Source organism: Eucalyptus grandis, chromosome 5 (genome assembly GCF_016545825.1).
Source record: "Eucalyptus grandis isolate ANBG69807.140 chromosome 5, ASM1654582v1, whole genome shotgun sequence".
Lineage (NCBI taxonomy): Eukaryota > Viridiplantae > Streptophyta > Magnoliopsida > Myrtales > Myrtaceae > Eucalyptus > Eucalyptus grandis.
This window is the reverse complement of record NC_052616.1, coordinates 42,517,107-42,534,392: the sequence shown is the minus strand read 5'-3', so window position 1 is coordinate 42,534,392 and position 17,286 is coordinate 42,517,107. Positions and strand designations below refer to the sequence as shown.

General features: G+C 39.1%; 1 protein-coding gene across 1 annotated transcript; it reads left to right on the top strand.

The window, feature by feature from the left end:
• The first annotated feature begins 15,745 nt into the window (after positions 1–15,745).
• Positions 15,746–17,286, top strand: LOC104428994 (zingipain-2). The gene is made up of 2 exons (XM_010041900.3): positions 15,746–16,226; positions 16,455–17,286. Exons 1-2 carry the CDS (start codon positions 15,779–15,781, stop codon positions 17,039–17,041), a joined length of 1,035 nt encoding a protein of 344 aa, XP_010040202.2. The 5' UTR covers positions 15,746–15,778; the 3' UTR covers positions 17,042–17,286.

Below are 17,286 nucleotides of genomic sequence, written 5' to 3'. Positions count from 1 at the left end.
ATTTACCAAGCTATACTTGTTATTTTCACTTCCAATTTGAGTATGTTGTATTTTAAGATGTTCCCTACAACTTTCATGAAGAAACTGAAGTGATATTCTCAACACAAACCAACATGCAACCACAAATCCAACCAAAGGTCAGTAAAATCTTTCCAGATCTGGGGTCTCCGTGTAATGAGAGTTTAACCCCTCAAATATCCATCATTTTCCACGAAATTTCAGTATGTTGTAGTTTAAGATGTTAACTACAACTCTCATGAATATAGCACAGCAAAAATCTAACTCTAAACATGCATGCAAGCTCTCACAACATTCTGACTCAAACAGTTCATAAGAAAATATTCCAGATCTAGCATCTCCGTAGGATGAGGGTTTGACCTCTCAAATATCCATAATTTTCCACGAAATTTCATTATGTTGTAGTAAAAGATGTTAGCTACAACTTTCATGAATAAATTGAAGCCAAAATCGGACTCTAAACACACATGCAAGCTCAAACAAATTTCTGACTCCAAACAGTTCATGCGAAAACATTGGTGCAAGAGTAGAAAGTGGATTCCCAACTTGCCTCTAGACCTCACGAACAGCACGAGCGGACGGCACACGGCGGCGAACGGGCTCCTTTCTCTCCCTCTCGGCTTCCTCTCTCTCTCGCACGATTTTCTCTCTCTCTCCCTCACTTGGCTGAATGGCTAACCAGCCATTCTCTCTCCTCTTCTTCCCTTTTATATTGCATGCACTCTAGGTTTGCATGAGGGACAAGTGTAATTGTGGAGGAAGGCAAGTGTCCACCATGCTTCACCTCCTCCATGCCACTTGTCCTATTGCATGCATCATGGGCCTTGGAGTTGGGCTGGTCGACCACTCCTCTTGGACCTCTATTGGGCCGGCCAACTTGGCCCATTAAAAGCTTAGGCCAAATGGGCTTAAGGCCCATTCGAAAATTAACCCCTTTTCCCCCTTCTTTTTTTTTTTTTGAATTCCTTGAATTTCTGGGATGCCACATTCTAGCCAATTAACAAATTGATTTTACTTCGGTGAATTTGGGAATTAGGCATGATTTTGCACCTGAAGAATGAAGACTCATTCTTGCAAATTTTGGTAAAACTAAACGGGATATCTCAACAACTTTTGAAGAAGAATCGGGCCCATTTGAACTCGATCATCTATTAATGGACGGAATGCACCCGATTTGCATCAGGCCAATTTTGGGCCTAGTTGCTTAGACCGGCCCATCCGGCTTGGCTTTAGCTGAACAAGGCCCGTTTGGACCAGGTTCGCCAGACAATGCAAAAAAACAAAAGAATAAAGATAAATACAAAAAATATTTTTGGCTACGTAATGAACCTAGAGAATTTTTATAAATAGCTAAAACAAGAATTGGCAACCGGACACTAGTTATTGGAAAATGCAAAAAATTAGTAATCGCTTACATAACTTGGGATAAGGTTTAATAGTTAGCAGTAAATTTCTTACCACATTAGCCCCGTTTGGTTTGGTTTTGGGAATGGGCTTTGGCATTTGGTTTCATTTTTTGGACGACTTTGGCAAGATGCAATTGCATCTCCAAAAGACTCTAAGGGCCCTTAGTGCAAAGCAGGTTTAGAAGTCTTTTGGGAACTTGCATTTTTGGAATGCAAGTTCGGTTACTATTCATCTTCTCCGATAGAGAAACCGATCGAAGGCCGACGACCGACCCGGCCAAGAGATCGTGCATGCCGACAACCACCACCTGAGAGTTGCCTAGCCCCGGCAACCGTCATCGAACCTCAAGCGACGCCTAAATCGCGCAATTCTAGGCGACCGATGGCCTGGAATCGCACAACCCGGTGGCCGCTTGAGGTCATGCGACCTCGGGCGACGGTCGCCAAGGTCGAGGTCGCAACCAGGCAGCCGTCGCCTCGGGGTCGCACGACCTCGGGCGACCGTCGCTTGGGGTTGCGTGACCTCAAGTAGCCGTCGCCTGTGGTCTCCCAACCCCGGCGACTGTCCGGGGGCCAGATTTGGCCGCCAAATCCGGCGGTCCGGTGACCAAACCTCAAAAAAAAAAAAATACAATTTTTTTTTTTTTTTAATTTAATAAAAGTGATTTACAAATGCAAATTTTATCAAACGGTATTTTGGCCAAAATTGTTTTTCAATATAAATTTTTCTAAATGTTATTTGCATTTTAGAAAACCCATTTTCACCTAAAGGTATTTGCATTTTTGCAAATGCATTCTCCAAAAGCCGAACCAAATGACCTTGCGATGGTTGATGGGATGTTATATAAATATCGATTTGTGATAAGCTTTTTAAAATGTATTTGATTTGATTTGGTTTGTAAAATTGATTTATGAGGTGAGTCTTGAAATTATTTGCGAAATATTTTGGTGATATATGAAATGATTTACGAATATTTTGGTTTTGTGAATTGTGGATGCCGTTGTTCTAAATTGATATTAATGCTTAATATCTTTGTGAGTCCAACGAGGGCTTGTGGGTATGCGCATACTAGTGTAGGATATCCTTATGGGCCGAGTCACCAGCTAATAATAGGTGAAGACCTTGCCAAAGGGGGAATCTTAGTCGCCTCGTCACCAAGCGTTGTATCGTGATCATGGTTTGATATTGAGCAACGAATTGATCAATGGAGTAGACAATTGACATGTGATATGAGTTTGGTCGATAGAATGGGCTATTGACGTGTAATTTGAGTTTAGTCGATGGAATGAACTATTGGCGTGTGAATTAATGAGATTAATCAATGGATTAGACCATTAATGTTTATTTTGATGTTATTTTAATATTATTATTTTGCTATAAATTGTCGCAGCCAAATTTTCGGGTGCACCACCTAGGGTTTGGCTAATGAATTGTTAAGCCTAAACTTAACTCGGGCTCTCCCAAGCCCATATCAATTCGTAACTTTTGGTTCAAGTTCTTAACATGCAAATTTTTTAATTAGGAGCCACCACTAACCTATTTTTGGTGGGTCGATTAGAAACCCAAGTAAAGTAACGGGAGATTTACTTTACTCCTACGAACCAGAGATTATGAGTTCAGGGACTTGGTTACGCTAGATTTCTCTAACGCCCTTTCGATACCTTCCCTTTTTTTATTTAAAAAAAAAAATGTTAGCCATGCAGTTTGAATTGATTTTAAATTATCTCCCTAACATGTGAGGTGATCATGTAGATGCAAACCACCAATTTAACATCCAATAAAAGCAATGAATAAAATTGCAAGACTTACTTCATAGCAACGAAAGCATCTGCAGTGTTATATCAGAATTCATATCAAGAACCTAGATATGATTTCTAATTAACACGCAATTTCTTTTTGCTTTTACTTAATTAATGAGAATCGTGCTTTATGCAATGCAATTAACTAAATGACATAATTCTAATGACATGCAATTTTTAATTGAATAGACCTAGCAACAACTACTAAATGGCATGCATTTCATGAATCTAATCCTAATGACGTGCACATGACATTTTTCTTTTTTCTTAATAAGTATGCAATCTACCCTAATATGCAATGACATGCAAACAATGCTCTAATTCTAATTTTTTCTTTTTCTTTTATGAACTTTGAAATTAAAAATTGCCAAATAATTAAACGAGCAATTCAAATTTAAAACTAACATCCTAAATGCATTTATTTTTTTTTTTAACAAATTCGAAATAGAATCCCTATTCTAAATATGCAAGATAATAAGAGATATTCTAAAACCAACCCAATCCTAATTCAAACATTTTATGGATTTTTCCTTTTACAAAAATAAAATTGATTCAAGCAACATGACAGCAAATCAGATAAGATATGATTGATATCCACAAATTGGCGAACCGTATCTCACGCATGAGATCGGGTTGGCCAATTTCTAAATAAATCGCAAATCGAATCTCAAGCGTGAGATTGGATTGGCAATTTTCCGTGCGATTGCGAGTTGGATTTCGGGCGCGAAAATCGGACTGTCAATACTTCTCAAATTTCGAATATCAGTCGGGGATTTCATACGAGAGAGCAATCTCATAAATTAGGCAATAAAAATATATGAAGATCAATTTAATAAAAATTATTACCTAAATTGCAATATCACTCGGATACCGTTTCCAAACTCAGACAGACAAATCATGCGAATTGCGATGGTGATGGCTCTGAGCTCGGTGGAGGACTCGTCGGAGCATCGAGGGTCATCAATATCACTGGACCGATCTGGTGGTGCCGAGCAATGATGATGGGTCAAGAAATTTTTTATGGGTGCTTGAAATTCTTGGAGATGGGCCTGGCTCACGAAGGTTCTCTTGGACTTCAAACTGACATAGTGCTTTTGACCGGGTTCACGTGTCCCTCTGACCCAAATAACCTGCACACAGACAAATTCCACACCGCAAGCAATGGAAAACAAATCTTCAAATTTAAAGCCAAGCCTTTGTCGAGAATCCTTCGGCTTGTTGCCGTAATTATGTGAATTTTGAGGCTCGGATGGCGGTGATGGACAGCGATGTTGATGACGATAGTGTGAGCGGCGGTTTATGGACTAGATCGCCAACGATGATGGACCGAAAGTTGATTGTCCAGGCTTGACCTTGACTCAACAATGCTGGGCTGATGTTGAATAACCGCTCGGGATTGCTGGAGTTCAGTTAAAAGGCCTTCTATCTTGCCTCTAAGTTGTCGACAGCAACGACTCGAATAGAAGAAAGTCGATGTCCCTGGTATGTTGCTGAGGAGGTGAGAAACGTTGGAGCAACTCACGTCAGGGCTTTGTGGCTCAGCACGGAGTCACGGACGGAACGACGAGGCACTCGAGAGTGGCGTAAGAGATCGTCTGGATCTGCTGAATTATCTCTGGAAGCTCGATTACGTCAATTGATCAAGATTTGACTTGGCAATCCCTAGCTCAGAAAAATTATCTCCAAGAATGGGACCGGCAAGGAATGATGTAAGGATGAAGACGAGGACGAGTTCACGGATCCATGGTCAACTCGACACAACTCAGCAATAGCAGCAGGCAATAAACAACAGCGATCGTTGCGGGAACTCGGCAATTCCAATTCGATCCTACAAGGCCAGAAATTCCATGCACGCGTGCAAGTATAAAGAGGAATTGTCGGTGCTTGCTGAGCAGTGTCACCGGGTCAGTGGAGCGTTGGGCGTACTCCTCAAAATTAATATCTAAGATCGCTTGTAAGGTGTCCGAGGATGATGACGAGATGCACTAATGATGTGATGAAGTGATCTGCGCATTCTTGATGGCGTGGCCACATGTGGGACTCCTTTTTGTGATGACTCCTTGAAAACGTGAACTAGATGTAATGATTATGCTCTCTCTTTGAACGAAACGTGGCCAGCGCTTCGCCGCCTTCTCCCTTTTGTTATGCGAACAGGATTCTCTCTCTGCGATCTGGTCTTTTGACAAAACCGTCGAGCTTTTCTCCGATCTCTCCCGGTATATCTCTCTTTCTCCAAAACCCTTTTTGTTGTGCGGCCGTATATTCAATGTGTGGCCTCCTAAACCCTAGGTACGTTTTCTTATATATAGGGCACGGATTAGGGTTTTTTAAATTTTCCAAATTCATATCCACAAAGATTTCTTATCGAAACGCAATATTTGTTTTTTCCAAACGTAATATTTCCTTTTGAATTGAACTCTCTCACAAAGATAAATCCGTAAAATATCTCCGAGGATACAAGCTTGGACCGATTTACTTTCTTCGTGGGCTTAGCCCGACTCATCAACTTAAAGTTTCTGAACCATCAATTCGAATCCATCCGTCACCGGTCTAATGTAAAAATAAATGCACTTAAAACTATATGCTATGCGATTAACTATTTTTTAGGGGTAAAATTAACCCCTAATTTTTTAATACGATAAATGACTAAATGGGTCGCCAAAATTTAGATGTCAACATAAATATAACTATGTTGAAGCGTATGTAACTTATTATTTTACTGTATGTTTGTTATATTCTGGATTTGAGTTAAGAGAGTAGCGGTTTAGTTTTGTAAATATGCATAGTGGGTATTCGATTCGCTTAGAAGAGATACACTACTCATTGAGGAGCTGTGGTTGCTCACCCCTTTATTTGCCAATATTTTTCAGGTTCCTCAGCTAATGATAAGTAGTACGAGAGCAATATTGACAAATAAACTTTTGAGAGTTGGATTTTGGGAGCTTTCAGATTGCATCCTTTGAGTGGAAGGACGGCCATGTCATCTCCCATTCATGAGGGTTTTGGGGTGTGATAGGTCAACCTCACACACCAGCCACTGGTGAGGGTGAGCCTTGCCCACCAAGGGCGAGCCTCAACCTTGACGTCGCTATGGCCTTATCACCAAACGACACCTTATCAACTCTCCTCCAGCTCTTGTTGCTCCAGGTGGGCTGCTGAGTGGCATACTCGTCGGCGGCACCTGAAGGTAAGACGAGGGTGGGGATGGTGTAATTGGCGCTATGAAGACGGAATTGGAGTCGTTGTGATCGCAGACTTCTTGAGCCTCGGCCGAATAGGGATGGAGCAAGAAGGGGGGTGAGGTGAAATTGGATGGGCGGGGGCGCGAGTGGAGGGCGGCGAGAGTTTTCAGCGTTCGCAAAGTCTTCATCTTTATTGTGGGCTCAGGGCGGCTTCTCCAAGAGTCTCATGAATCTGAAGAAGACAGTGGGTAACTTAAAGGAAGAGAGAAGAGAAGGCTTGTGAGGTTTTCTGGGTTTTCTTTCTGAAGCTTTGGCCTTGCTTGCTTGCTTCAGTTCAAAAGGTTTTAGGGGTTTCTCCATGGTTGGGCAAGGCCTGCCCTCATCAGTGGCCAACGACTGCCTAGAGGAAGAAGGGAAGGATAAAAAAGGAAAAAAAATAAAAATCAAAAAAATATTAAAAATTGTTTATATTAACGCTGACTATGTTATGTAGAACTGCTGGCATCTATGTTAACGATTTTCTACTAAAATTAATTGAAATTGACATAAATGCAAAAATTTTATAACTCAATTAATAGAAATAAAATATTTAAGATTGAATTTGCATAATTGTAATATGTTTATTATTTTTTTTTTTATAATTTTCATGATGAAAAGTGAAGTGTAATTACGGGGAGGAGCGGATGCCTTTTGAGGTTTTCTTTATAACTAATTAATTATATTTTCACAACCTTAATAGGTTCTTTCACGCCTCTTATAAAATTATTTTACATATTAAGATTCCGTTTGTTCTGAAAATGAACTTTTTTGGAAATTATTTAAAAGAACGTATTTTCGTTATATGAAACTTCTTACAAAAAAAAAAAAAAAAAAAAAAAACGCTCATTTTTTATTTTATTTGGTCGAAAAATATAAAACGCTCATTTGAAAAGAAGTCTCGAGTACCATCGGAGGTCTTGGACTTGGGCATTGGGAACTCGGGCTTGATTGAGTGCCTGGGGTCTTGAGTTTTGGGTCCGACTGTCTGGAATTAAGACTTGGCCTTAGGAGTCTCAAGCCCAAGCCCCAGGATCCCTAGTTTACTTTTAAGTGAGAGCACCCTGGATGGATTCGACTTCAGACGCCAAGGTCTCAGGTCCAACAAGCCAAGGTCCAGTCATATTTTGAAAATCGTTTTTCATTGGGCGAAAACCACACAAATACCTAATTTTTTTTTTTATGTCACAAAAAATCCAAACTTATATATGTGTGACACATATACTGTTTATCTCAATTTCATTCAGGGAACATTTGTTACGTTGGTATAAGTTTGGAGATTTTATATGACGCAAAAAAAGTTTGGGTTATTTATGTCATTATGGGCAAGTTCAAGATTTTTAGTGACATAAAAAAGTCTGAGGTATTTGTGTCAAAGTGGGCATAGTTTAAGGTTTTTTATGATATCAATCCCTTTTATCTTAGAGGAGTAAGTGATTTTCTTGCATTTAAGTACATCTTTTTTGTCGGCTGTGCAAAAGATCTTGCCTTGACTCATTTTTCCCAAGTGACTCAGTCGGAAAATTGAGCACGATATTTTTTTGAAATTAAATTTTCCACGGAACAATTGACTTTAAAAAGTCCCCGTGAAAGAAGCTATTATGTCATGAAAGAAAAGATTCTAGATAATAAGGGTGCGAATGGTAACGTTTCTGTTCTTTTTTTGTTCCAGGGAACAGAAACAAAAAAAAAGTGTTTTTGTTCCGAGGAACAATTTTTGAACAAAAGAACGCGTTTGGTAACGTTTGTTCTTGGAATAAAAAATGAATAGAAACACGTTTGGTAAATTTTATTCTTTTTTTATTTCTTTTAATTTTTTAAACATTTTTATTTTATTTTTCATTTTTTCCTTTCTTTTTTATTTTTTCTTTTTTCGGCCGGTCACCGGCCTCCCGGCGATCGGCCGACGGGGGGCAGCCTCACCAGCCACGGCGAGGCCGTGTTGGGCAAGGCTTGGCCTCGCCCGGATCCGGCGAGGCCGAGCCTCGCCGTGGTTGGGCAAGGCTTGGCCTCGCCCGCATCCGGCGAGGCCGAGCGTCGCCGACCCCGGCAAGGTTCGGCCTCGCCGAATCTAGATGAGCTCGAGCTCGCCCAGCCATGGCGAGGCTCGGGGCCTCGCCAGCGCCGGCGACGCCGGGCCTCGCCTTGGCTGGGCGAGCTCGGGCTCGCCGGATTCCGGCGAGGCCGAACCTTGCCAAGGGCCGGCGACGCTCGGCCTCGCCCGCGCCGGCGACACTCGGGCTCGCCGGGGGCCGGCAACGCTCCGGCGAGGTCGCCGACCCTCGAGGGCGTCGCCGGCCCTCGACGACCGATCGCCGGCCATGGCCGAGGCCGGTGACCAGCGAAAGAAAAAAGAAGAAAAATAGAAGAAGAAAAGAAGAAGAGAAGAAGAAGAGAGAGAAGAGAAAAACGTTTCTTCATTTTTGTTTTTGGAACAAGAAACAACAATTTGTTGTTTCTTTTTTTGTTCTTATTTTGTTCGGAAACAAAAAAAAAAAAAGAACATAAACACAACCAAACGCGTTTCTGTTCTTTTTTTGTTCCCAGGAACAAAATCCGTACAGAAGTGTTCCAGAAACGTTTCTTTGGAACGTTTCCATGCACGCCCTAAGATGCCAAAAAAGTTATTATTATTGTCTAAATATCATTATCCTTTTTCATAGGATTTATATACTGCTTCAGTCTTAGACATTTTACTAATTTTTGGGGGTTGCTACGGTGGATGGACAAAATCTTTCAAACATACCTTAAGTGACATGTCAACGTTAATATGATATCGTGTATTCCTTCTCCATAACATGCGAAGAAATCACGGTAAGCGAGGACACTTAATGGGAGTGCGTGAAAGGAAACTCCATAAAAGATTTGTTCCTAAACTGGCCCATTAAATCAAGTGGTCGAAACCCAACAAACTTGATAATGGTCACAAAGGTCAAGCCTTCTTAATTGTTGATCATGGGAACCTCACGATGGAACCTATAGAATTAGCGGCTGAGATTACATTGGTCTACATGATTTGCAAAATATGCAATAACTTCTTGTGGTAGATGGATTGTTGGTGTCCGAGAGAGAATCGAACACGAAAATGTTAAATATTTAAAAAAGGACCTACACTGGTAGCTCGATAATTTATTCTTGATTTAACGACTAAATTATGATGATTCATTGAAAGGGGAAGGCCGAGACTTCAAATCATAATGAAATTAGGGAAAAAAATGAGTCCGTTAGAAATAAAAGGGCATTATTAATTGGATTTTTATATAATACACGACTTGTGTAATCTATCTACCATACATGCCACATTCATCACCATCAGTAAAATACTTATATTTTGAAACTTTCAAATCAATAGTGATGGATGTGAATTTGTAAATAAATCATCGTGTTGTGCATTCAAGATTAATCCAATCATAAAGGGAGTACTTTTCGATTGAAAATATCATGAATAATCGAATATAGTCCAACTTGTGCCCCCAAAATAGTATAAGTAAAGATCGCCTATATGAGATCCACAAGTCTTTAACCTGTCTCTCTCTTCTAATTTCGACTAATGATTCATTTGACATTTTCTTAAATACACCAAGGCATGCCTAATCGGTAGCTGAATAATCGATCTCTGATGGATTACTTCACTATTAATGGCTCAACTTCATATATCTAATGTCTATTTGATGGCATATGGCGCACGCATCCTAGAACGAACACACTTTCTTGTCAACCTATTTTGTACATACATACATACATACATACATACATACATACATACATATATATATATATATATATATATATATATATATATCTTTCATCAAATTTGATGGCCTACTGAATTTCTTTTATCAATTACTTTCTTTAGAGTGACAAAGAAGTGGTGATAGAGCAATTTCTTCATTTTTCGATCCCCCGGAAGAGACCAAAGAAACTTCTTGTTTTTCCTTCGACATTCCCGATCTTTTAGTGGATCTCTCAGTGAGATTCGAATCCACTTTAATTTATGATAATTAGTTCAACAAGAAAGGAAAGATTACGACAACTTATGGAAGTAAAAGGGAAGGGACTCTGGGAATTGATGCTTGGAAATTGAAAAGGGTTTTGATATTAACTATTTTCCAAAGAGTGTTAAAGAAGCGATGATAAAGCAATTTCTTTATTTTCCGACTGCCCGGAAGGGACCAAAAAACATCTTGTTTTTTCTTCGACAATTCCCGATCTTTAGTAGATCTCCCAGTGGGATTCGAACCCACTTAAAATTCTGAGTATCAGTTCAAGAAGAAAAGAAAGAATACGACAACCCATGGAAGTGAAACGGAAGAGATTCCCATCATGTTGTGGAGGTACTTAAAGCCCTATTATGTGACAGGGAAAATGATTTTAAATTTCTGGGTCCCGTCTCTGCTGACACAAGGGATGATTCCTATCCCTATTGGTACGTCTCCCATCTTTATCACTTCAATAATTAAAGAGCTATATGAAATCGATTAGGGTTCATGAGGTTTTGTCAATAAATATCCATGCATTGCCTTTTAACATTATTTCCAAAGCAACCGAAGCGGAGGTGTAGGGCTACCTTTGCCCTCCATCCCTTGTTGTAGGAAGCTTCACCCTTCGATTAGTAGGTTAAAATAGCTGCATTTATTAATTATATGCAAACTTGACTAAACATAAATATTAGTGATGTTTATGTTTTTAGCCCATCAGTCAAGAATTAGTTGGGTGAACTTTTTGTTAATCAGGGACAGAGAAAACATGATCTTATGATTAATAACATTGTGCACGTAAGGACATGATAGCCATCCACTTTAGCTAATTATAGATATATTATCAGTCCCACTTATTAGTCTATGGTTTATCACGTGTTTTGGCTTCTTTCAAGCAAAAGAAACGAAATATTTGTGTACATTAATCGTAAGCAAAAAAACTTATTCTATGATTTATCAGCACCACTGATTCGATAAATGTCAATTGACGTGAGTGACAAGATTTGGAAAAATATAAAGATGTGAGAAATAAAAAAGTCATTCCACACGGAAAACTTTCGATCAATCATGAGCACTACCTTACCATTAGCCCTGTCTCTCAATCATCTCTTTTCCTGACACACTCATTACTTTTGCTTGCTTTTATCAGGCGTTCAAACGCAGAAAAATGCCCGATGAAAAGTAGAATATAATCAGAGATACTTTCAGACCAATCTAGTTCTGTTTTGCTTTAGAAGAATTTACCTAGTTAAGTGCTCAAGCTGTATACACCATGGTCACAGAAACATCTTTTCCTAGGTGTGAACAAAACCCTAATTGAAGCCAGACAAAGATCAAGGAACCATTCACATACCTTTATGTTTAGCTTTTGGACATCATGTGAAACACACTTCTAGAGTAGACGGAGCTGTACACACCAGGGTCACAGAAACATCTTTTCCTAGGTGTGAACAAAACCCTAATTGGAGCCAGACAAAGATCAAGGAACCATTCACATACCTTTATGTTTAGCTTTTGGACATCATGTGCAACACACTTCTAGAGTAGACGATAAACACTGACCTTGCTCATCACTTTCTTTGCAATCGTACTTCTGCTATCAATTAATTTCACATTCATTTCTATCAAAAGATAATTACACAAATGATCCATAAATTTTGACATAATATTTATTGTCATCTCTAAATTTTTAATTTATTCAATGTGATCTCTGTATTTTAATTCAATATACAATAATTTCTCCAAATCTTTAATTTGTTTAATGTGGTCCTTAAACTTTTAATAGTTGTTCAATCTAGTCCTTAGACTTGTATAACCCAATATGCAACGCCGTACTTGAATTTTTAATTTACTCAATGTGATCTTTAAACTTTTGATAACCATTCAATTTAGTCCCTTGACTATATGAACATTTTCAATGTTGTCATTTCCTTAATTCAAGTTAATAGAATTTCCCAATTTGGCTTCCAAATTCAGTAAGTTTGAACAATGGAGAAAAGAATAATGTTACACACGGGTTGTCCCTATAAGATATTCAACTCATAATATAATAATTCAAATTATCAAATTAAATGGATAATCATTTTCCAAATTGAAAAAGTTAAACAAATTAAAAGGATTATTATATTCTAATTTGAGTTGAATGTCTTATGCTGATAATTTACATCAAAGTTAATTTTTTGTCTTCCATTCCAACATATCAAATTGGAAGCTAAATCAACAAATTTTGTCAATTTGCATATGTACCAAAATTAGGGACCACATTGAACAAATTAGAAGTTTATAGATGATATTGCATATTGGGCCAAAATTTAATGATCATTTGTGTTATTTTTCCTTCTATAAATACACCTAATGTAGTCACTCATTCCCTACATCACAAAACATATCTCTCCATTAGAAAATGGCTTTGAAACTTGCAAAAAGTTTCTCCATATGGTTGATACTTATCTTGTGTGCATGTGCATGCACATCGAACACTGCGTCTCGTACCTACGACATTCCATCCGCGACTAAAAAGTTCGAGGAGTGGATGAGTCGACACGGGCGCGACTACAAAGATGTCGGCGAGAAGGCAAAGCGTCTGAAGATTTTCTTGGAAAACCTGCAGTTCATCGAGGAGTTCAATGGCGCAGCGAACTGTACCTACGAGCACGGCCTACTCGACGTTCGGCGGTCTTCTGGTGTAGCTAAGCATCGTCTCACCCCCATTGACCACGGCAACATCTACCTCTAGATGGTAATCCTGAAGGAGCATCAGTCCAGCTTTTACTGTAACCGGCATCCGTTGACAAGGGCAACCCATATAGGGGCATCGTCCACCCGACTCACATCGGTTACGGATTCTCATAAGTGATCACACACAACCAACCTCGGCCAAGGATATCGTGTATTCCACTCAAATGCCTCAATTAAAATAACGAACTTGACATATTTTCTTCATATTAAAGTGTGTGGGTATACGGTCAGCTTGAACCAGAAAATTGATATCATTCCTAAAAGGGGAGGGATTATGGGAATTGATGCTTGGAAATTGAAAAGGATTTTGATATTAACTATTTTCCAAAGAGTGTTAAAGAAGCGACGATAAAGCAATTTCTTTATTTTCCGAATGCCCGGAAGGGACCAAAGAACATCTTGTTTTTTCTTCGACAATTCCCGATCTTTAGTAGATCTCCCAGTGGGATTCGAACCCACTTAAAATTCTGAGTATCAGTTCAAGAAGAAAAGAAAGAATACGACAACCCATGGAAGTGAAACGGAAGAGATTCCCTTCATGTTGTGGAGGTACTTAAAGCCCTATTATGTGACAGGGAAAATGATTTTAAATTTCTGGGTCCCGTCTCTGCTGACACAAGGGATGATTCCTATCCCTATTGGTACGTCTCCCATCTTTATCACTTCAATAATTAAAGAGCTATATGAAATCGATTAGGGTTCATGAGGTTTTGTCAATAAATATCCATGCATTGCCTTTTAACATTATTTCCAAAGCAACCGAAGCGGAGGTGTAGGGCTACCTTTGCCCTCCATCCCTTGTTGTAGGAAGCTTCACCCTTCGATTAGTAGGTTAAAATAGTTGCATTTATTAATTATATGCAAACTTGACTAAACATAAATATTAGTGATGTTTATGTTTTTAGCCCATCAGTCAAGAATTAGTTGGGTGAACTTTTTGTTAATCAGGGACAGAGAAAACATGATCTTATGATTAATAACATTGTGCACGTAAGGACATGATAGCCATCCACTTTAGCTAATTATAGATATATTATCAGTCCCACTTATTAGTCTATGGTTTATCACGTGTTTTGGCTTCTTTCAAGCAAAAGAAACGAAATATTTGTGTACATTAATCGTAAGCAAAAACTTATTCTATGATTTATCAGCACCACTGATTCGATAAATGTCAATTGACCTGAGTGATAAGATTTGGAAAAATATAAAGTTAGAAATAAAAAGTCAGTCCACACGGAAAACTTTCGATCAATCATGAGCACTACCGTACCATTAGCCCTGTCTCTCTCTGTCTCTCAATCATCTCTTTTCCTGACACACTCATTACTTTTGCTTGCTTTTATCAGTCTAGGTTAATAAAGGCGTTAAAACGCAGAAAAATGAACGATGAAAAGTAGAGTATAATTAGAGATATTTTCATACCTATCTAGTTCTGTTTAGCTTTAGAAGAATTTACCTAGTTAAGTGCTCAAGCTGTATACACCATGGTCCACAGAAACATCTTTTCCTAGGTGTGAACAAAACCCTAATTGAAGCCAGACAAAGATCAAGGAACCATTCACATACCTTTATGTTTAGCTTTTGGACATCGTGTGAAACACACTTCTAGAGTAGACAGAGCTGTATACATCATGGTCACGGAAACATCTTTTCCTAGGTGTGAACAAAACCCTAAATGAAGCCGGAGAAAAATCAAGGAACCATTCACATACCTTTATGTTTAGCTTTTGGACATCATGTGCAACACACTTCTAGAGTAGACGATAAACACTGACCTTGCTCATCACTTTCTTTGCAATCATACTTCTGCTATCAATTAATTTCACATTCATTTCTATCAAAAGATAATTACACAAATGATCCATAAATTTTGACCGAATATGTATTGTCATCACTAAAATTTTAATTTATTCAATGTGATCTCTGTATGTTAATTCAATATGCAATGATTTCTCCAAATCTTTAATTTGTTTGATGTGGTTCTTAAACTTTTAATAGTTGTTCAATCTAGTCCTTAGACTTGTATAACCCAATATGCAACGTTGTCCTTGAATTTTTAATTTGCTCAATGTAATCTATAAATTTTTTTATAACCATTCAATTTAGTCCCTTAACTATATGAAGATTTTCAATGTTGTCATTTCATTAATTCAAGTTAATAGAGTTTCCCAATTTGGCTTGCAAATTCAGTAAGTTTGAACAATGGAGAAAAGAATAATGGTACACAAGGGTTGTCCTTATAAGATATTCAACTCATAATATAATAATTCAAATTATCAAATTAAATGGATAATCATTTTTCCAAATTGAAAAAGTTAAACAAATTAAAAGGATTATTATATTCTAATTTGAGTTGAATGTCTTATGCTGATAAGTTACATCAAAGTTAATTTTTTGTCTTCCATTCCAACATATCGGATTGGAAGCTAAATCAACAAATTTTGTCAATTTGCATATGTACCAAAAGTTTAGGGACCACATTGAACAAATTAAAAGTTTATAGATGATATTGCATATTGGGCCAAAATTTAAGGATCATTTGTGTTATTTTTCCTTCTATAAATACACCTAATGTAGTCACTCTTTCCCAACATCACAAAACATATCTCTCCATTAGAAAATGGCTTTGAAACTTGCAAAAAGTTTCTCCATATGGTTGACACTTATCTTGTGTGCATGTGCATGCACATCGAACACTGCGTCTCGTACCTACGACATTCCATCCGCGACTAAAAAGTTCGAGGAGTGGATGAGTCGGCACGGGCGCGACTACAAAGATGTCAGCGAGAAGGCGAAGCGTCTGAAGATTTTCTTGGAAAACCTGCAGTTCATCGAGGAGTTCAATGGTGCAGCGAACCGTACTTACAAGGTCGGATTGAACAAGTTCTCGGACTTAACCAACGAGGAATTTGTGGCGGCATATACTGGATACAAATTGCCATCATCAACACCCAGGAACTCCTCCCAAGTCAATTCTTTCAAGTACCAAGGTTCGAATAGCATCCCAGAGAGCATCGATTGGGTCCAAAAAGGTGCTGTCAACCCTATCAAATACCAACGTCAATGTGGTAAGAAATTTACTGCTAACTATTGAAGCCTATCCTAAGATAGAAGAGCACTTACATTGCCCAGATTTATGCCACTTGTCATAAAAGATTAAATCTTATTAGCGAAACAATAAACAAATTAATTGGTCCGCCACCATTTTATGGCATCGTATAGCCATGTGACCTTCAGCTTGAAGTTTTCTCGATTGAGTCGTAATCACTGCACGACTCACCATCCTCTGTGTACAGGATCTTGCTGGTCGTTCTCCGTGGTGGCGGCAGTAGAAGCAATCACACAGATCACCACTGGCGTGCTACCGAGCCTGTCCGAGCAGCAACTCATAGACTGCACCACTGATGGGAACCACGGCTGTGAAGGCGGCTCAATGGACAATGGCTTCGAGTACATCATCAACAATAACGGCATCAGCTCCGAGACGAACTACCCATACGTTGGGGTCGACGGCACCTGCAATGTGCAGGCCTCCTCTGTCGCCGAGGCCAAAATATCAGACCACAAGGACGTCCCCTCAAACGAGGATGACATGCTGAAGGCCGTGGCGATGCAGCCGGTGTCGGCGGCAATCGATGCAAACGGAGACGTGTTCAAGCACTATGTAGGTGGGGTCTTTATTGGCCCGTGTGAAGCCAATCTGAACCACGCAGTGACGGTCGTCGGGTACGGGACGGACACGGATGGGACCAAGTACTGGTTGATAAGAAATTCTTGGGACATCTCGTGGGGCGAGAGTGGGTACATGAGACTTCAGAGAGATTCTGGGGTTGAAGGTGGGCTTTGTGGAATTGCCTCGAAAGTTTCTTATCCCGTTGCATAAGTATTTATCTAAGAGATCATGGCTCCGAGCTCGTGTGTTAGTAGGCTCGAATCGTTCGATATGAATTGAGTTCAGTCTAAGTGGAAATATTTTGGGTTAATTACTACAGTTAATCTCGTGTATTTACTGTTTTAATTTCAGCTAGACTCCTGCGACCTTTGCTGGGTTTCTTATAATGAAGTTTCTTGTGTGTGTTTATGATAATGAGAATAAAGAGGATTTGAAGACGGTCCTTGAATTTTTTA